This window comes from Oncorhynchus gorbuscha, linkage group LG15 (assembly GCF_021184085.1).
Source record: "Oncorhynchus gorbuscha isolate QuinsamMale2020 ecotype Even-year linkage group LG15, OgorEven_v1.0, whole genome shotgun sequence".
NCBI lineage: Eukaryota > Metazoa > Chordata > Actinopteri > Salmoniformes > Salmonidae > Oncorhynchus > Oncorhynchus gorbuscha.
The window spans coordinates 79,115,465-79,136,738 of record NC_060187.1 but is presented as its reverse complement, the minus strand read 5'-3'; the positions used below and the strand labels follow the sequence as shown (position 1 = coordinate 79,136,738).

Sequence of the window (21,274 nt, the reverse complement as noted above, 5' to 3'; positions counted from 1 at the left end):
ATAACTTTCCTCCTCACTCTCCTCTCCTTCTCTCTCCATCCCTCTCCACTCTCCTTTCCTTCTCTCTCCATCCCACTCCTCTCCACTCTCCTCTCCTTCTCTCTGCATCCCTCTCCTCTCCACTCTCCTCTCCTCCTCTCTGCATCCCTCTCCTCTACTCTCTCCTCTCCTTCTCTCTGCATACCTCTTCTCTACTCTCTCCTCTCCTTCTCTCTGCATCCCTCTCCTCTCCACTCTCCCCTCCTTCTCTCTGCATCCCTCTCCTCTCCCCTCGCCTCTCCTTCTCTCTCCATCCCTCCCCTCTACCCTTTCCTCTCCCCTCTCCTCTCCTCTCCTCTCCTTCTCTCTCCATCCCACTCCTCTCCACTCTCCTCTCCTTCTCTCTGCATCCCTCTCTTCTCCACTCTCCTCTCCTCCTCTCTGCATCCCTCTCCTCTACTCTCTCCTCTCCTTCTCTCTGCATACCTCTCCTCTACTCTCTCCTCTCCTTCTCTCTGCATCCCTCTCCTCTCCACTCTCCTCTCCTTCTCACTGCATCCCTCTCCTCTCCCCTCGCCTCTCCTTCTCTCTCCATCCCTCCCCTCTACCCTTTCCTCTCCCCTCTCCTCTCCTCTCCTTCTCTCTCCATCCCACTCCTCTCCACTCTCCTCTCCTTCTCTCTGCATCCCTCTCTTCTCCACTCTCCTCTCCTCCTCTCTGCATCCCTCTCCTCTACTCTCTCCTCTCCTTCTCTCTGCATACCTCTCCTCTACTCTCTCCTCTCCTTCTCTCTGCATCCCTCTCCTCTCCACTCTCCTCTCCTTCTCACTGCATCCCTCTCCTCTCCCCTCACCTCTCCTTCTCTCTCCATCCCTCCCCTCTACCCTCTCCTCTCCCCTCTCCTCTCCTCTCCTTCTCTCTGCATCCCTCTCCTCTTCCCTCTCCTCTCATTCTTTCTCCATCCCTCTCCTCTCCCCTCTCCTCTCCTTCTCTCTCCATCCCTCTCCTCTCCTTCTCTCTGCAACCTCCCCTCTACCCTCTACCCTCTCCCCTCTCCTCTCCTTCTCTCTCCATCCCTCCCCTCTACACTCTCCTCTCCTTCTCTCTGCATCCCTCTCCTCTACTCTCTCATCTCCTTCTCTCTGCATACCTCTCCTCTTTTCCCTTCTCCTCTTGTTAAATCTGCATCATATGTCTGCTGGGTTGTATAATCCTTACAGTTTACTGTCACTAAGCCCCTGTCATCATCTCTCCCCGATTGCCTCGCCACCCCATTTATAGAACACTGTTAATGTGCTGGGAATGAGATGCTCTCGGTCGCTCCCTCTGTCTTCCTCTCTCCCCCCTCTTCTCTCTCTCTCTTTCACTCTACCTCAGCCCCTCTTTATCTCTCCATCATTATTTCCTTTCCTTTCTTTAATATATGCCATCCCCCCACCCACCCTTTCTCTCTCTCTCTCTCTCTCTCTCTCTCTCTCTCTCTCTCTCTCTCTCTCTCTCTCTCTCTCTCTCTCTCTCTCTCTCTCTCTCTCTCTCTCTCTCTCTCTGGTTATTTCCTCCCCTGTGTGTTCTCTCGGTGTGGTTGTGCTTAAACTTTATAATACTCATCACTCTCTATCTCTCTCCCCAATGTGTCTTTTGCCCCGGAATTGTGTAAATCTTCTTTCCCTCTCTCTCTCCTCCCATCTCTTTTATCACAGTACTGTATAAATCCTCTCTCCACCTTCCATCCCCTCTCTCTTTCACTCTCTTTACTTTTCACTCTCTTTAGCACTTTCTCCCTTTCTCTCTTCTCCCTCTCTCTCGTTCTAACTTCAGATCTCTCTCACTCTCTCAACTCTTGCCTTTCTCTTTCTCTACTCCATCCCCCTGTTCTATTAACTCTTTAACTCCCCCGCTCTCTCTACAGGAAGTTGGATGCCTTTATCTACGATGCAGCTGTGTTGAACTACATGGCCAGGAAAGACGAGGGTTGTAAGGTGATGACCAGACAAGTTTGACTTGATGTATTCTATCTATTTACTCCTTTATTGTGTTTTATTGTCAGATAGATAGCCAGTTGCTGTCACTTTGTGAAAATTGCATTTGTGAAAATAGCAATACAACATGTAATGTATTGCTTGGTTGATTGGTTGGGTGAGTGAGTGATTGAGTGAGTAGTTGCTTGCTTGATTGATTGATTGATGTTTGCTTGTCAAAGGTGATGACCATAGGCTCTGGGAAGGTATTTGCCACCACAGGCTACGGTATCGCCCTGCACAAGAACTCCCGCTGGAAACGCCCCCTCGACCTGGCCCTGCTGCAGCTGGTGGGAGACGGTGAGGACAGGGGAGGAGGGGAGGAGGAAGGAGGGAGGGAAATGGGGAAGATAAGGGAGGACGGGAGGAGGAAGGGAGATGGTGAGGACAGGGGAGGAGGAGGGAAGGAGGAAGGGGAAGGATGTAGAGAGTGAGGGGAGACTTGGGGAAGGTTTAAGGCGTGGTGGGTGGTAAAAAGGAGAGGGGATGGGAAAGGGGGAGATGGAGGTCAAAGGGCAAAGGGTAAGGCAAGACGGTCCCTACACCTACCCCTTGGTCCTAACCATTTGATGTTTGCAGATCTGTAAGGTCTGGATAGGTATCAGCAGTTCTGTGTTAGAGCTTCCACCATATTGCTTCCACCTTACAGATCTGCAAATACTGGAGGGTTAGGGCCAAGGGGAAGGGGGAGGGAATGAATTGGGACTGGCTGAGGGAATATGGTGGGGTACTGAGATGGTGATGATTTGTTGGGTCATGATGGGAACGGGGGCAAATGCTATGCTGAGATGAACAGGGGACGAGGCCTGAGGAATGAGGGATCTTGAACAGGGAACGAGGCCTGAGGAATAAGGAATGAGGGATCTTGAACAGGGGACGAGGCCTGAGGAATGAGGAATTAGGGATCTTGAACAGGGGACGAGGCCTGAGGAATGAGGAATTAGGGATCTTGAACAGGGGATGAGGCCTGAGGAATTAGGAATGAGGGATCTTGAACAGGGAACGAGGCCTGAGGAATGAGGAATTAGGGATCTTGAACAGGGGACGAGGCCTGAGGAATGAGGAATGAGGGATCTTGAACAGGGAACGAGGCCTGAGGAATGAGGAATTAGGGATCTTGAACAGGGAACGAGGCCTGAGGAATTAGGAATGAGGGATCTTGAACAGGGAACGAGGCCTGAGGAATGAGGAATTAGGGATCTTGAACAGGGGACGAGGCCTGAGGAATGAGGAATGAGGGATCTTGAACAGGGAACGAGGCCTGAGGAATGAGGAATTAGGGATCTTGAACAGGGAACGAGGCCTGAGGAATGAGGAATTAGGGATCTTGAACAGGGAACGAGGCCTGAGGAATGAGGAATTAGGGATCTTGAACAGGGGACGAGGCCTGAGGAATGAGGAATGAGGGATCTTGAACGGGGAACGAGGCCTGAGGAATGAGGGATCTTGAACAGGGGATGAGGCCTGAGGAATTAGGGATCTTGAACAGGGGATGAGGCCTGAGGAATGAGGAATGAACTATCTTGAACAGGGGATAAGGCCTGAGGAATGAAGGATGTTGAACAGGGGATGAGGCCTGAGGAATGAGGGATGTTGAACAGGGGATGAGGCCTGAGGAATGAGGAATGAACGATCTTGAACAGGGGATAAGGCCTGAGGAATGAAGGATGTTGAACAGAGGATGAGGCCTGAGGAATGAAGGATGTTGAACAGGGGATAAGGCCTGAGGAATGAGGGATGTTGAACAGGGGATAAAGGCCTGAGGAATGAAGGATGTTGAACAGGGAATGAGGCCAGAGGAATGAGGGATGTTGAACAGGGGATGAGGCCTGAGGAATGAGGGATGTTGTACTATGGCTTTCAGGCATTAGTAGCAGCACTTTACTATTCTTGAGAATCTCTTTTTATATACCTTCCTCTCATCCTCCTCTCTCCTTTTTCTCTCTGTCTTCCATCTGATGAAAGGAAATATTTAGTTTGTGTGTGTCAGTGTTGTTTGGAGGGATCATCACAACTTGTGACAGTTTTATAGTCATTACAGATAAGCTGAGGACCAGAGAGAGAGACAGAGAGGCACAAAGAGACAGAGGGAGAGAAGGACAGAAATGGACTGCAAGAAATAATGGATGAAACAGACAGACTGACTAAACCTCAAGGAATAGTAGAGACACATATATACATTTCAGTAGAAATAGAGATGACAGTGAGCCAGATAATTCAATAATTGAATTCTGATATGGTGTTATTATAGCACTATGATTGTCCATTTCCAAGTCGGGGATTAGAGAGAAAGAGATTTAGCCTGTAATAGTGAGAAAGGCTGTTTTTAGCAGAGGCTGTCAAAACACTAATGCTTAATTGTCAATTTTACAGTCTACACACACACACACACACACACATATACACACACACACACACACACACACACACACACACACACACACACACACACGCACACGCACACGCACACGCACACGCACACGCACACGCACACGCACACGCACACGCACACACACACACACTGTATTGTCTCAATAGGATGCTCCTTGTTTGGCTTGACTCGTTGTTTAATCGTCTTTGCTCGTGGCGTTGGCGGACAAAGCCCTTTAGCTGCCTACACACTGATAATGCCAAGTCTATGAAACAAGATCCTGGGTAAGAGTTAAACATCCAGACCACGTGGGAAACACTCTATGCATGGGAAATGGAGCGTTCAGATGTGCACAGGTTGTATTTGTATTTTATTCATGTTATTTGTGGCGTTTAGCATGCCCTTGCTCTTGTGTACCTCAGGCTGAACAATGGTGCAGTATGGTGGAGGGCTCTAGTAACAGGAGCTATTAAGTGAGAATGGATCTGGTAATAGGAAGGTATTATACTGTATGTGGGGATTACTAAAGAAGAGGATTCATTCCTAGAGGATAGGAGATGTTTCTCACATTCACGTTTCCTTAAGGGCCGCTTCTCAACATCCATTCTGACATCCTCTTCTATTCCATTATTCCGTTATTCCTCTTATGTCAGTTTATATTATGTCATGTTGTTATGTCTTGTCATAACTACATTCAGGAGGAGAGACACTGACTCATGTGAGATCTATAGCATCTATCACCATTTTCTCTGGATAATGGTTGCACAATGTGTGACTCTGAGATCTTATGGATCTCTCCACAACCAGCACCTCTGCAGTGCACAAAGGTTTCCTTTCTCCTTTTGAGATCTAAAGTAGTTTGCATAGGGTTTGATAAAAGCAGTAGTTTGTATATGATTTGAGAAGCAGTTGGTTGTTTTGTCTAGGGCTTGATAGAATTGAGATTATATATACTTTGCCGCCCGGGCAGCTACCATGTACCCACACGTCTGTGGACATGTCTGGCAGGATGTCATGGGTGGCCGTTTGACAGAATTGCCCCTACCCCCTATTGCCCATGTTTTCCCTAAAATCGCCTTGCTGGAACATGCCAGCTGTGTGGTGGCAGCGCCAGCTCTACCTGACCTCACCTGCCAAGTAGGTCAGATGTACTGTGTGGATTTGACACACCTGCCAGATTTGGCAGGCTGGAGCTGCGAAGAGAGATGGATGCCATCAAAACAAAAACACTTTACAGCTATGGTGAGAGAGAGAGAGAGAGAGAGAGAGAGAGAGAGAGAGAGAGAGAGAGAGAGAGAGAGAGAGAGAGAGAGAGAGAGAGAGAGAGAGAGAGAGAGAGAGAGAGAGAGAGAGAGAGAGAGAGAGAGAGAGAGAGAGAGAGAGAGAGAGAGAGAGAGAGAGAGAGAGAGAGAGAGAGAGAGAGAGAGAGAGAGAGAGAGAGAGAGAGAGAGAGAGAGAGAGAGAGAGAGAGAGAGAGAGAGAGAGAGAGAGAGAGAGAGAGAACAGTGAAGAACAAACACCATTGTAAATACAACCCATATTTATGCTTATTTATTTTACCTTTAACTATTTGTACATTGTATATATATATATATATATATATATATATATATATATATATAATATGACATTTGTAATGTCTTTACTGTTTTGAAACTGTTGTATGTGTAATGTTTACTGTTAATTTTTGTTGTTTTTCACTTTATATATTCACTTTGTATGTTGTCTACCTCACTTGCTTAGGCAATGTTAACACATGTTTCCCATGCCAATAAAGCCCTTGAATTGAATTGAATTGAATTGAGAGAGAGAGAGAGAGAGAGAGAGAGAGAGAGAGAGAGAGAGAGAGAGAGAGAGAGAGAGAGAGAGAGAGAGAGAGAGAGAGAGAGAGAGAGAGAGAGAGAGAGAGAGAGAGAGAGAGAGAGAGAGAGAGAGAGAGAGAGAGAGAGAGAGAGAGAGAGAGAGAGAGAGAGAGAGAGAAACAGTAGAAAGCACAGTCAAGTGGAGAGAAAGCCCCAGGGATGAGACAGAGCTTAGTAAAAGGTTTTTGTTTGGAGGAACGTGTGTGTATGCTTTTCCTATTCTGTGTCATTTTGTTTCAATATGGCAGTTATCCATATCAATGTGTCATTGGTGAAGGTCAAGACTGAAGAGATACACTCAAAGTCAAGTGGAAAAAAGGCACAGAAAGTGGAATTTTTTCTAAAGATTCTGGTCTTCTCTTTGGGAAGGCAGCTTTATACAGGTACCTCAGTCTGTTGTTGCGTTCCAATATGCCCTGGTCCATCTGTTGCTGAAGCTGTGGAGTCTGGCTAAATGGCTAATGATGTTCAACAGAAGTCCCATTAGTCAAATCACACGACTGACTGGGCCGGCATGATTTAAGCAACGACAGCATGGGAGGTAGTATAGAGGTCAGTAGTATAGCAGGGTTGGGGTCAGCTAAATTTCAATTCAGTCAGACAATAAATACTATGAGGACTTTTCAATTAATATCCTGAAGTGATGCAATTAAAATAAACTTGGCACTATAACCCTGGACAGTATCAGTAGTGTTATAGTGTTGACACTATATAAATAATTACATTAAATATTGTACGTACCTGCAGTTTAGTATGATTACTATTCATGTGTTCATGGTTATTATTGGCATTGGCCTTTTGACCGTGACTGTTCCCCTCTGATGATCACCCAGAGTTGTAGCTGTCCAATGTGACTCTCACAGTATCACAGGTTGAGTGGGCTGTATCACTTTTCTGTATTTGTACCATTTCTACATGGTTATACACCTTTTATTTCTTAGGTTGAAAGTAAAAGAAAGTCATATTGAATTGGTTGTGGGCATTCCTTGTCAAGTTACTACAGGTAGAATTAGCAGTACTAGTAGTAGTAGTAATAGTAACTGCTGTAGCATAACTGGTCGTTGTTGTGATAGTGGAACAGTAATAGGGGTTGTTATGAGAGTAGAGCCGCAGCAGAAGTTGTTATTATGAGAGTAGAGCAGCAGCAGAAGTTGTTATTATGAGAGTAGAGCAGCAGCAGAAGTTGTTATTATGAGAGTAGAGCAGTAATAGGGGTGGTTATGATAGTAGAGCAGTAGTAGTGGTTGTTATTATAGTAGAGTGGTAGTAGTAGTGGTTGTTGTGACAGTATAGCAGTAGTAGTAGTGGTGGTTATGATAGTAGAGCAGTAGTAGTGGTTGTTATGATAGTAGAACAGTAGTAGTAGTGGTTGTTGTGACAGTATAGCAGTAGTAGTAGTGGTTGTTATGATAGTAGAGCAGTAGTAGTAGTGGTGGTTATGATAGTAGAACAGCAGTAGTAGTGGTTGTTATGATAGTAGAGCAGTAGTAGTAGTGGTGGTTATGATAGTAGAGCAGTAGTAGTGGTTGTTGTGACAGTATAGCAGTAGTAGTAGTGGTTGTTATGATAGTAGAACAGCAGTTGTAGTGGTTGTTATGATAGTAGAGCAGTAGTAGTGGTGGTTATGATAGTAGAGCAGTAGTAGTGGTGATTATGATCGTAGAGCAGTAGTAGTGGTTGTTATGATAGTAGAGCAGTAGTAGTAGTGGTGGTTATGATAGTAGATCAGAAGTGGTACTGGTTGTTATGATAGTAGAGCAGAAGTGGTACTGGTTGTTATGATAGTAGAGCAGTAGTAGTAGTGGTGATTATGATAGTATAGCAGTAGTAGTAGTGGTTGTTATGGTAGTAGAGCAGTAGTAGTGGTGGTTGTTATGATATTAGAGCAGTGGTAGTGGTTGTTATGATAGTAGAGCAGTAGTAGTGATGGTTGTTAGGATAGTAGAGCAGTAGTAGTGGTTGTTATAATAGTATAGCAGTAGTAGTAGTTGTTATGATAGAAGAGCAGTAGTAGTGATGGTTGTTAGGATAGTAGAGCAGTAGTAGTGGTTGCTACGATAGTAGAGCAGTGGTAGTGGTTGTTATAATAGTATAGCAGTAGTAGTGGTGGTTATGATAGTAGAGCAGTAGTAGTGGTGGTTATGATAGTAGAGCAGTAGTAGTGGTGGTTATGATAGTAGAGCAGTAGCAGTGGTGGTTATGATAGTAGAGCAGCAGTGGTGCTGGTTGCTATGATAGTAGAGCAGTAGTAGTGGTGGTTGCTATGATAGTAGAGCAGTAGCAGTGGTGGTTATGATAGTAGAGCAGTAGTGGTGCTGGTTGCTGTGATAGTAGAGCAGTAGTGGTGCTGGTTGCTGTGATAGTAGTAGTAGTGGTGGTTGTTATGATAGTAGAGCAGTAGTGGTGCTGGTTGTTATGATAGTAGAGCAGTAGTGGTGCTGGTTGCTGTGATAGTAGTAGTAGTGGTGGTTGTTATGATAGTAGAGCAGTTGTGGTGCTGGTTGTTATGATAGTAGAACAGTAGTGGTGCTGGTTGTTATGATAGTAGTAGTAGTGGTGGTTCTTATGATAGTGGAGCAGTAGTGGTGCTGGTTGCTGTGATAGTAGTAGTAGTGCTGGTTGCTGTGATAGTAGAGCAGTAGTGGTGCTGGTTGCTGTGATAGTAGTAGTAGTGGTGGTTGTTATGATAGTAGAGCAGTAGTGGTGCTGGTTGCTGTGATAGTAGTAGTAGTGGTGGTTGTTATGATAGTAGAGCAGTAGTGGTGCTGGTTGTTATGATAGTAGAGCAGTAGTGGTGCTGGTTGTTATGATAGTAGTAGTAGTGGTGGTTGTTATGATTGTTGATCAGTAATCGTGGTTGTTGTGATAGTAGAGCAGTAGTAGTCGTGTATGTTATGATAGTAGAGCAGTAGCAGTGGTGGTTTTGTTAGTAGAGCAGTAGTGGTGCTGGTTTGCTCTGATAGTAGTAGTAGTGGTGGTTGTTATGATAGAAGAGCAGTAGCAGTGGTGGTTATGATAGTAGAGCAGTAGTGGTGCTGGTTGCTGTGATAGTAGTAGTAGTGGTGGTTGTTATGATAGTAGAGCAGTTGTGGTGCTGGTTGTTATGATAGTAGTAGTAGTGGTGGTTGTTATGATTGTTGATCAGTAATCGTGGTTGTTGTGATAGTAGAGCAGTAGTAGTCATGTATGTTATGATAGTAGAGCAGTAGTAGTGGTGGTTATGATAGTAGAGCAGTAGCAGTGGTGGTTATGATAGTAGAGCAGTAGTAGTCGTGTATGTTATGATAGTAGAGCAGTAGTAGTGGTGGTTATGATAGTAGAGCAGTAGTGGTGCTGGTTGCTGTGATAGTAGTAGTAGTGGTCGTTGTTATGATAGTAGAGCAGTAGCAGTGGTGGTTATGATAGTAGAGCAGTAGTGGTGCTGGTTGCTGTGATAGTAGTAGTAGTGGTGGTTGTTATGATAGTAGAGCAGTTGTGGTGCTGGTTGTTATGATAGTAGAGCAGTAGTGGTGCTGGTTGTTATGATAGTAGAGCAGTAGTGGTGCTGGTTGTTATGATAGTAGAGCAGTAGTGGTGCTGGTTGTTATGATAGTAGAGCAGTTGTGGTGGTTGTTATGATAGTAGAGCAGTTGTGGTGCTGGTTGTTATGATAGTAGTAGTGGTGCTGGTTGCTATGATAGTAGAGCAGTAGTAGTGGTGGTTATGATAGTAGAGCAGTAGCAATGGTGGTTATGATAGTAGAGCAGTAGTGGTGCTGGTTGCTGTGATAGTAGTAGTAGTGGTGGTTGTTATGATAGTAGAGCAGTAGCAGTGGTGGTTATGATAGTAGAGCAGTAGTGGTGCTGGTTGCTGTGATAGTAGTAGTAGTAGTGGTGGTTGTTATGATAGTAGAGCAGTAGCAGTGATGGTTATGATAGTAGAGCAGTAGTGGTGCTGGTTGCTGTGGTAGTAGTAGTAGTGGTGGTTGTTATGATAGTAGAGCAGTAGTGGTGCTGGTTGTTATGATAGTAGAGCAGTAGTGGTGCTGGTTGCTGTGATAGTAGTAGTAGTGGTGGTTGTTATGATAGTAGAGCAGTTGTGGTGCTGGTTGTTATGATAGTAGAGCAGTAGTGGTGCTGGTTGTTATGATAGTAGAGCAGTAGTGGTGCTGGTTTGCTTTGATAGTAGTAGTAGTGGTGGTTGTTATGATAGTAGAGCAGTAGCAGTGGTGGTTATGATAGTAGAGCAGTAGTGGTGCTGGTTGCTGTGATAGTAGTAGTGGTGGTGGTTGTTATGATAGTAGAGCAGTTGTGGTGCTGGTTGTTATGATAGTAGTAGTAGTGGTGGTTGTTATGATTGTTGATCAGTAATCGTGGTTGTTGTGATAGTAGAGCAGTAGTAGTCGTGTATGTTATGATAGTAGAGCAGTAGTAGTGGTGGTTATGATAGTAGAGCAGTAGCAGTGGTGGTTATGATAGTAGAGCAGTAATAGTCGTGTATGTTATGATAGTAGAGCAGTAGTAGTGGTGGTTGTTATGATAGTAGAGCAGTAGTGGTGCTGGTTGCTGTGATAGTAGTAGTAGTGGTGGTTGTTATGATAGTAGAGCAGTAGCAGTGGTGGTTATGATAGTAGAGCAGTAGTAGTGGTGGTTATGATAGTAGAGCAGTAGTAGTGGTGGTTATGATAGTAGAGCAGTAGTGGTGCTGGTTCTTATGATAGTAGTAGTAGTGGTGGTTGTTATGATAGTAGAGCAGTAGCAGTGGTGGTTATGATAGTAGAGCAGTAGTGGTGCTGGTTGCTGTGATAGTAGTAGTAGTGGTGGTTGTTATGATAGTAGAGCAGTTGTGGTGCTGGTTGTTATGATAGTAGAGCAGTAGTGGTGCTGGTTGTTATGATAGTAGAGCAGTAGTGGTGCTGGTTGTTATGATAGTAGAGCAGTAGTGGTGCTGGTTGTTATGATAGTAGAGCAGTAGTGGTGCTGGTTGTTATGATAGTAGAGCAGTTGTTGTGGTTGTTATGATAGTAGAGCAGTTGTGGTGCTGGTTGTTATGATAGTAGTAGTGGTGCTGGTTGCTATGATAGTAGAGCAGTAGTAGTGGTGGTTATGATAGTAGAGCAGTAGCAGTGGTGGTTATGATAGTAGAGCAGTAGTGGTGCTGGTTGCTGTGATAGTAGTAGTAGTGGTGGTTGTTATGATAGTAGAGCAGTAGTGGTGCTGGATGCTGTGATAGTAGTGGTAGTGGTGGTTGTTATGATAGTAGAGCAGTAGCAGTGGTGGTTATGATAGTAGAGCAGTAGTGGTGCTGGTTGCTGTGATAGTAGAGCAGTAGTAGTGGTGGTTATGATAGAAGAGCAGTAGCAATGGTGGTTATGATAGTAGAGCAGTAGTGGTGCTGGTTGCTGTGATAGTAGTAGTAGTGGTGGTTGTTATGATAGTAGAGCAGTAGCAGTGGTGGTTATGATAGTAGAGCAGTAGTGGTGCTGGTTGCTGTGATAGTAGTAGTAGTAGTGGTGGTTGTTATGATAGTAGAGCAGTAGCAGTGATGGTTATGATAGTAGAGCAGTAGTGGTGCTGGTTGCTGTGGTAGTAGTAGTAGTGGTGGTTGTTATGATAGTAGAGCAGTAGTGGTGCTGGTTGTTATGATAGTAGAGCAGTAGTGGTGCTGGTTGCTGTGATAGTAGTAGTAGTGGTGGTTGTTATGATAGTAGAGCAGTTGTGGTGCTGGTTGTTATGATAGTAGAGCAGTAGTGGTGCTGGTTGTTATGATAGTAGTAGTAGTGGTGGTTGTTATGATAGTGGAGCAGTAGTGGTGCTGGTTGCTGTGATAGTAGTAGTAGTGCTGGTTGCTGTGATAGTAGAGCAGTAGTGGTGCTGGTTGCTGTGATAGTAGTAGTAGTGGTGGTTGTTATGATAGTAGAGCAGTTGTGGTGCTGGTTGTTATGATAGTAGAGCAGTAGTGGTGCTGGTTGTTATGATAGTAGTAGTAGTGGTGGTTCTTATGATAGTGGAGCAGTAGTGGTGCTGGTTGCTGTGATAGTAGTAGTAGTGCTGGTTGCTGTGATAGTAGAGCAGTAGTGGTGCTGGTTGCTGTGATAGTAGTAGTAGTGGTGGTTGTTATGATAGTAGAGCAGTAGTGGTGCTGGTTGCTGTGATAGTAGTAGTATTGGTGGTTGTTATGATAGTAGAGCAGTAGTGGTGCTGGTTGTTATGATAGTAGAGCAGTAGTGGTGCTGGTTGTTATGATAGTAGTAGTAGTGGTGGTTGTTATGATAGTGGAGCAGTAGTGGTGCTGGTTGCTGTGATAGTAGTAGTAGTGCTGGTTGCTGTGATAGTAGAGCAGTAGTGGTGCTGGTTGCTGTGATAGTAGTAGTAGTGGTGGTTGTTATGATAGTAGAGCAGTAGTGGTGCTGGTTGCAGTGATAGTAGTAGTAGTGGTGGTTGTTATGATAGTAGAGCAGTAGTGGTGCTGGTTGTTATGATAGTAGAGCAGTAGTGGTGCTGGTTGTTATGATAGTAGTAGTAGTGGTGGTTGTTATGATTGTTGATCAGTAATCGTGGTTGATGTGATAGTAGAGCAGTAGTAGTCGTGTATGTTATGATAGTAGAGCAGTAGCAGTGGTGGTTTTGTTAGTAGAGCAGTAGTGGTGCTGGTTTGCTCTGATAGTAGTAGTAGTGGTGGTTGTTATGATAGTAGAGCAGTAGCAGTGGTGGTTATGATAGTAGAGCAGTAGTGGTGCTGGTTGCTGTGATAGTAGTAGTAGTGGTGGTTGTTATGATAGTAGAGCAGTTGTGGTGCTGGTTGTTATGATAGTAGTAGTAGTGGTGGTTGTTATGATTGTTGATCAGTAATCGTGGTTGTTGTGATAGTAGAGCAGTAGTAGTCGTGTATGTTATGATAGTAGAGCAGTAGTAGTGGTGGTTATGATAGTAGAGCAGTAGTAGTCGTGTATGTTATGATAGTAGAGCAGTAGTAGTGGTGGTTGTTATGATAGTAGAGCAGTAGCAGTGGTGGTTATGATAGTAGAGCAGTAGTAGTGGTGGTTATGATAGTAGAGCAGTAGTAGTGGTGGTTATGATAGTAGAGCAGTAGTGGTGCTGGTTGCTGTGATAGTAGTAGTAGTGGTGGTTGTTATGATAGTATAGCAGTTGTGGTGCTGGTTGTTATGATAGTAGAGCAGTAGTGGTGCTGGTTGTTATGATAGTAGAGCAGTAGTGGTGCTGGTTGTTATGATAGTAGAGCAGTAGTGGTGCTAGTTGTTATGATAGTAGAGCAGTTGTGGTGGTTGTTATGATAGTAGAGCAGTTGTGGTGCTGGTTGTTATGATAGTAGTAGTGGTGCTGGTTGCTATGATAGTAGAGCAGTAGCAGTGGTGGTTATGATAGTAGAGCAGTAGTGGTGCTGGTTGCTGTGATAGTAGTAGTAGTGGTGGTTGTTATGATAGTAGAGCAGTAGCAGTGGTGGTTATGATAGTAGAGCAGTAGTGGTGCTGGTTGCTGTGATAGTAGTAGTAGTGGTGGTTGTTATGATAGTAGAGCAGTAGCAGTGGTGGTTATGATAGTAGAGCAGTAGTGGTGCTGGTTGCTGTGATAGTAGTAGTAGTGGTGGTTGTTATGATAGTAGAGCAGTAGTGGTGCTGGTTGTTATGATAGTAGAGCAGTAGTGGTGCTGGTTGCTGTGATAGTAGTAGTAGTGGTGGTTGTTATGATAGTAGAGCAGTTGTGGTGCTGGTTGTTATGATAGTAGAGCAGTAGTGGTGCTGGTTGTTATGATAGTAGAGCAGTAGTGGTGCTGGTTTGCTTTGATAGTAGTAGTAGTGGTGGTTGTTATGATAGTAGAGCAGTAGCAGTGGTGGTTATGATAGTAGAGCAGTAGTGGTGCTGGTTGCTGTGATAGTAGTAGTGGTGGTGGTTGTTATGATAGTAGAGCAGTTGTGGTGCTGGTTGTTATGATAGTAGTAGTAGTGGTGGTTGTTATGATTGTTGATCAGTAATCGTGGTTGTTGTGATAGTAGAGCAGTAGTAGTCGTGTATGTTATGATAGTAGAGCAGTAGTAGTGGTGGTTATGATAGTAGAGCAGTAGCAGTGGTGGTTATGATAGTAGAGCAGTAATAGTCGTGTATGTTATGATAGTAGAGCAGTAGTAGTGGTGGTTGTTATGATAGTAGAGCAGTAGTGGTGCTGTTTGCTGTGATAGTAGTAGTAGTGGTGGTTGTTATGATAGTAGAGCAGTAGCAGTGGTGGTTATGATAGTAGAGCAGTAGTAGTGGTTGTTATGATAGTAGAGCAGTAGTAGTGGTGGTTATGATAGTAGAGCAGTAGTGGTGCTGGTTATTATGATAGTAGTAGTAGTGGTGGTTGTTATGATAGTAGAGCAGTAGCAGTGGTGGTTATGATAGTAGAGCAGTAGTGGTGCTGGTTGCTGTGATAGTAGTAGTAGTGGTGGTTGTTATGATAGTAGAGCAGTTGTGGTGCTGGTTGTTATGATAGTAGAGCAGTAGTGGTGCTGGTTGTTATGATAGTAGAGCAGTAGTGGTGCTGGTTGTTATGATAGTAGAGCAGTAGTGGTGCTGGTTGTTATGATAGTAGAGCAGTAGTGGTGCTGGTTGTTATGATAGTAGAGCAGTTGTTGTGGTTGTTATGATAGTAGAGCAGTTGTGGTGCTGGTTGTTATGATAGTAGTAGTGGTGCTGGATGCTGTGATAGTAGTGGTAGTGGTGGTTGTTATGATAGTAGAGCAGTAGCAGTGGTGGTTATGATAGTAGAGCAGTAGTGGTGCTGGTTGCTGTGATAGTAGTAGTAGTGGTGGTTGTTATGATAGTAAAGCAGTAGTGGTGCTGGTTGTTATGATAGTAGAGCAGTAGTGGTGCTAGTTGCTGTGATAGTAGTAGTAGTGGTGGTTGTTATGATTGTTGATCAGTAATCGTGGTTGTTGTGATAGTACAACAGTTGTAGTCGTGTATGTTATGATAGTAGAGCAGTAGTAGTGGTGGTTGCTATGATAGTAGAGCAGTAGCAGTGGTGGTTATGATAGTAGAGCAGTAGTGGTGGTGGTTATGATAGTAGAGCAGTAGTGGTGCTGGTTGCTGTGATAGTAGTAGTAGTGGTGGTTGTTTTGATAGTAGAGCAGTAGCAGTGGTGGTTATGATAGTAGAGCAGTAGTAGTGGTGGTTATGATAGTAGAGCAGTAGTAGTGGTGGTGATGATAGTAGAGCAGTAGTGGTGCTGGTTGCTGTGATAGTAGTAGTAGTGGTGGTTGTTATGATAGTAGAGCAGTAGCAGTGGTGGTTATGATAGTAGAGCAGTAGTGGTGCTGGTTGCTGTGATAGTAGTAGTAGTGGTGGTTGTTATGATAGTAGAGCAGTAGCAGTGGTGGTTATGATAGTAGAGCAGTAGTGGTCTTGGTTGCTGTGATAGTAGTAGTGGTGCTGGTTGCTATGATAGTAGAGCAGTAGTAGTGGTGGTTATGATTGTAGAGTAGTAGCAGTGGTGGTTATGATAGTAGAGCAGTAGTGGTGCTGGTTGCTGTGATAGTAGTAGTAGTGGTGGTTGTTATGATAGTAGAGCAGTTGTGGTGCTGGTTGTTATGATAGTAGAGCAGTAGTGGTGCTGGTTGTTATGATAGTAGAGCAGTAGTGGTGGTTGTTATGATAGTAGAGCAGTTGTGGTGCTGGTTGTTATGATAGTAGTAGTAGTGGTGGTTGTTATGATTGTTGATCAGTAATCGTGGTTGTTGTGATAGTAGAGCAGTAGTAGTCGTGGTTGTTATGATAGTAGAGCAGTAGCAGTGGTGGTTATGATAGTAGAGCAGTAGTAGTGGTGGTTATGATAGTAGAGCAGTAGTAGTGGTGGTGATGATAGTAGAGCAGTAGTGGTGCTGGTTGCTGTGATAGTAGTAGTAGTGGTGGTTGTTATGATAGTAGAGCAGTAGCAGTGGTGGTTATGATAGTAGAGCAGTAGTGGTGCTGGTTGCTGTGATAGTAGTAGTAGTGGTGGTTGTTATGATAGTAGAGCAGTAGCAGTGGTGGTTATGATAGTAGAGCAGTAGTGGTGCTGGTTGCTGTGATAGTAGTAGTGGTGCTGGTTGCTATGATAGTAGAGCAGTAGTAGTGGTGCTTATGATAGTAGAGCAGTAGCAGTGGTGGTTATGATAGTAGAGCAGTAGTGGTGCTGGTTGCTGTGATAGTAGTAGTAGTGGTGGTTGTTATGATAGTAGAGCAGTAGCAGTGGTGGTTATGATAGTAGAGCAGTAGTGGTGCTGGTTGCTGTGATAGTAGTAGTAGTGGTGGTTGTTATGATAGTAGAGCAGTTGTGGTGCTGGTTGTTATGATAGTAGTAGTAGTGGTGGTTGTTATGATTGTTGATCAGTAATCGTGGTTGTTGTGATAGTAGAGCAGTAGTAGTCGTGTATGTTATGATAGTAGATCAGTAGTAGTGGTGGTTATGATAGTAGAGCAGTAGCAGTGGTGGTTATGATAGTAGAGCAGTAGTGGTGCTGGTTGCTGTGATAGTAGTAGTAGTGGTGGTTGTTATGATAGTAGAGCAGTAGCAGTGGTGGTTATGATAGTAGAGCAGTAGTAGTGGTGGTTATGATAGTAGAGCAGTAGTAGTGGTGGTTGTTATGATAATAGAGCAGGAGAAGTAGTGGTTGTTATTATAGTAGAGCAGTAGTTGTAGTGGTTGTTATGATAGTAGAGCAGTAGTTGTAGTGGTTGTTATTATAGTAGAGCAGTAGTTGTAGTGGTTGTTATGATAGTAGAGCAGTAGTTGTAGTGGTTGTTATGATAGTAGACTGGTAGTAGTAGTGGTTGTTGTGATAGAACAGTGGTAGTTGTAGTGGTTGTTATGATAGTAGAGTGGGAGTAGTAGTGGTTGTTGTAATTGTAGAGCAGTAATAGTGGTTGGTATGATAATAGAGCAGGAGAAGTAGTGGTTGTTATTATAGTAGAGCAATAGTAGTAGTGGTTGTTGTGATAGTAGAGTGGTAGTGGTAGTTGTTGTTATGATAGTAGAGTGGTAGTCTTAGTGGTTGTTGTGACAGTAGAGCAGTAGTAGTAGTGGTTGTTACGATAGTAGAGCAGTAGTAGTAGTGGTTGTTATGATAGTAGAGTGGTAGTAGTTGTGGTTGTTGTGATAGTAGAGCAGTAGTAGTAGTGGTTGTTACGATAGTAGAGCAGTAGTTGTAGTGGTTGTTATGATAGTAGACTGGTAGTAGTAGTGGTTGTTGTGATAGTAGAGCAGTAGTGGTAGTGGGTGGCATGATAGTAGAGTGGTAGTAGTAGTGGTTGTTATGATAGTAGAGCAGTAGTGGTAGTGGGTGGCATGATAGTAGAGTGATAGTAGTAGTGGTTGTTACGATAGTAGAGCAGTAGTTGTAGTGGTTGTTATGATAGTAGACTGGTAGTAGTAGTGGTTGTTGTGATAGTAGAGCAGTAGTAGTAGTGGTTGTTATGATAGTAGAGCAGTAGTAGTAGTGGTTGTTGTGATAGAACAGTGGTAGTTGTAGTGGTTGTTATGTTTGTAGAGTGGTAGTAGTAGTGGTTGTTATGATAGTAGAGCAGTAGTAGAAGTGGTTGTTATGATAGTAGACTGGTAGTAGTAGTTGTTGTTATGATAGTAAAGCAGTAATAGTGGTTGTTATGAAAGTAGAGTGGTAGTTGTAGTGGTTGTTATGATAGTAGAGTGGTAGCAGTAGTGGCTGTTATGATAGTAGACCAGTAGTTGTAGTGGTTGTTATGATAGTATAGTGGTAGTTGTAGTGGTTGTTATGATAGTAGAGCAGTAGTAGTAGTGGTTGTTATGATAGTAGAGCGGTAGTTGTAGTGGTTGATGTGATAGTAGAGTGGTAGTAGTAGTGGTTGTTGTGATAATAGAGTGGTAGTAGTAGTGGTTGTTATGATAGTAGAGCAGTAGTAGTAGTGGTTGTTATGATAGTAGAGCAGTAGTAGTAGTGGTTGTTATGATAGTAGGGTGGTAGTAGGAGTGGTTGTTATGATAGTAGACTGGTAGTAGTAGTGGTTGTTGTGATAGTAGAGTGGTAGTAGTAGTGGTTGTTATGATAGTAGAGCAGTAGTTGTGGTGGGTGTTATGATAGTAGAGTGGTATTGGTAGTGGTTGTTATGATAGTATAGTGGTAGTAATAGTGGTTGTTATGATAGTAGAGTGGTAATAGTAGTTGTTATGATAGTAGAGGGTAATTGTGGTTGTTATGATAGGTAAGCCGTAATAGTGGTTGTTCTGATAGTAGAGTGGTAATAGTCATTGTTATGATAGTAAAGCAGGAATAGTGGTTGTTGTGATAGTAGAGCAGTAGTTGTAGTGGTTGTTATGATGGTAAAGCAGTAATAGTGGTTGTTATGATTGTAGAGTGATAGTAGTAGTGGTTGTTGTGATAGTAAAGCAGTAGTAGTAGTGGTTGTTACGATAGTACAGTGGTAGTAGTAGTGGTTGTAAGTGTTAGTAGAGTGGTAGTACTAGTGGTTGTTGTGATAGTAAAGCAGTAGTAGTAGTTGTTGTTACGATAGTACAGTGGTAGTACTAGTGGTTGTTGTGATAGTAGAGTGGTAGCAGTAGTGGCTGTTATGATAGTAGAGCAGTAGTTGTAGTGGTTGTAAGTGTTAGTAAAGTGGTAGTAGTAGTTGTTGTTATGATAGTAACGCAGTAATAGTGGTTGTTACGATAGTAGAGTGGTAGTAGTAGTGGTTGTTGTGATAGTAGAGTGGTCGTAGTAGTGGTTGTTGTGATAGTAGAGTGGTTGTTGTAGTGGTTATTATTATTGTAGAGTGGTAGTAGTAGTGGTTGTTATGATAGTAGACTGGTAGTAGTGGTGGTTGTTATGATAGTAGAGCAGTAGTTGTAGTGGGTTTTGTGATAGTAGAGAGGTAGTAGTAGTGGTTGTTGTGATAGTAGAGTGATAGTAGTAGTTGTTGTTATGATAGTAGAGTGGTAGTAGTAGTGGTTGTTATGATAGTAACGCAGTAATAGTTGTTGTTATGATAGTAGAGTGGTAATAGTGGTTGTTATGATAGTAGAGGGGTAATTGTGGTTGTTATGATAGTAACGCAGTAATAGTTGTTGTTATGATAGTAGAGTGGTAATAGTGGTTGTTATGATAGTAGAGGGGTAATTGTGGTTGTTATGATAGTAAAGCCGTAATAGTGGTTGTTCTGATAGTAGAGTGGTAATAGTGGTTGTTATGATAGTAAAGCCGTAATAGTGGTTGTTCTGATAGTAGAGTGGTAATAGTTGTTGTTATGATAGTAAAGCAGGAATAGTGGTTGTTGTGATATTAGAGCAGTAGTTGTAGTGGTTGTTATGATGGTAACGCTGTAATAGTGGTTGTTATGATAGTAGAGTGGTAGTTGTAGTGGTTGTTATGATAGTAGAGTGGTAGCAGTAGTGGCTGTTATGATAGTAGAGCAGTAGTTGTAGTGGTTGTTATGATAGTATAGTGGTAGTTGTAGTGGTTGTTATGATAGTAGAGCAGTAGTAGTAGTGGTTGTTAGGATAGTAGAGCAGTAGTTGTAGTGGTTGATGTGATAGTAGAGTGGTAGTAGTAGTGGTTGTTGTGATAATAGAGTGGTAGTAGTAGTTGTTGTTATGATAGTAGAGTGGTAATAGTTGTTGTTATGATAGTAAAGCAGTAATAGTGGTCGTTATGTTAGTAGAGTGGTAGTAGTAGTGGTTGTTGTGAAAGTAGAGTGGTAGTAGTAGTTGTTGTTATGATAGTAGAGTGGTAGTAGGAGTGGTAGTTATGATAGTAACGCAGTAATAGTTGTTGTTATGATATTAGAGTGGTAATAGTGGTTGTTATGATAGTAGAGGGGTAATTGTGGTTGTTATGATAGTAAAGCCATAAGAGTGGTTGTTCTGATAGTAGAGTGGTAATAGTGGTTGTTATGATGGTAAAGCAGTAATAGTGGTTGTTATGATAGTAGAGTGATAGTAGTAGTGGTTGTTGTGATAGTAAAGCAGTAGTAGTAGTGGTTGTTACGATAGTACAGTGGTAGTAGTAGTGGTTGTAAGTGTTAGTAGAGTGGTAGTACTAGTGGTTGTTGTGATAGTAGACTGGTAGTAGTAGTTGTTGTTACGATAGTACAGTGGTAGTACTAGTGGTTGTTGTGATAGTAGAGTGGTAATAGTAGTAGTGGTTGTTATGATAGTAGAGCAGTAGTTGTAGTGGTTGTTATGATAGTAGAGTGTTAGTAGCAGTGGTTGTTATGATAGTAGAGTGGTAGTAGTAGTGGTTGTTGTGATAGTAGAGCGGTAGTGGTAGTGGGTGGTATGATAGTAGAGTGGTAGTAGTAGTGGTTGTTATGATAGTAGAGCAGTAGTAGTAGTGGTTGTTGTGATAGTAGAGCAGTAGTTGTAGTGGTTGTTGTGATAGTAGAGTGGTAGTAGTGGTTGTTGTTATGATAGTAGAGTGGTAGTAGTAGTTGTTGTTATGAAAGTAGAGTGGTAGTAGTAGTTGTTGTTATGATAGTAACGCAGTAATAGTGGTGGTTATGATAGAAAAGTGGTAGTTGTAGTGGTTGTTATGATAGTAGAGTGGTAGTAGTAGTGGTTGTTGTGATAGTAGAGCAGTAGTAGTAGCGGTTGTTACGATAGTAGAGTGGTAGTAGTAGTGGTCATTATGATGGTAAAGCAGTAATAGTGGTTGTTATGATAGTGGAGTGGTAGTAGTAGTGGTTGTTGTGATAGTAGAGCAGTAGTAGTAGTGGTCGTTATGTTAGTAGAGTGGTGGTAGTAATGGTTGTTGTGATAGTAGAGCAGTAGTAGTAGTGGTTGTTACGATAGTAGAGTGGTAGTAGTAGTGGTTGTTGTGATAGTAGAGTGGTAGTAGTAGTTGTTGTTATGATAGTAGAGTGGTAGTAGTAGTGGTTGTTATGATAGTAAAGCTGTAATAGTGGTTGTTCTGATAGTAGAGTGGTAATAGTTGTTGTTATGATAGTAAAGCAGTAATAGTGGTCGTTATGTTAGTAGAGTGGTAGTAGTAGTGGTTGTTGTGATAGTAGAGCAGTAGTAGTAGTGGTTGTTACGATGGTAGAGTGGTAGAAGTAGTGGTC

At 43.0% G+C, this 21,274-nt stretch overlaps 1 protein-coding gene across 1 annotated transcript in view; it reads left to right on the top strand.

Moving 5' to 3' along the window:
• Positions 1-21,274, top strand: part of LOC123997340 (glutamate receptor ionotropic, NMDA 2D-like) — a 156,652-nt gene that overhangs the window by 76,234 nt on the left and 59,144 nt on the right. The window contains exons 12-13 of the mRNA XM_046301478.1: positions 1,889-1,958; positions 2,180-2,297. Of these exons, the coding sequence (XP_046157434.1) occupies positions 1,889-1,958; positions 2,180-2,297 (188 nt within the window). The remainder of the gene's footprint in view (positions 1-1,888; positions 1,959-2,179; positions 2,298-21,274) is intronic.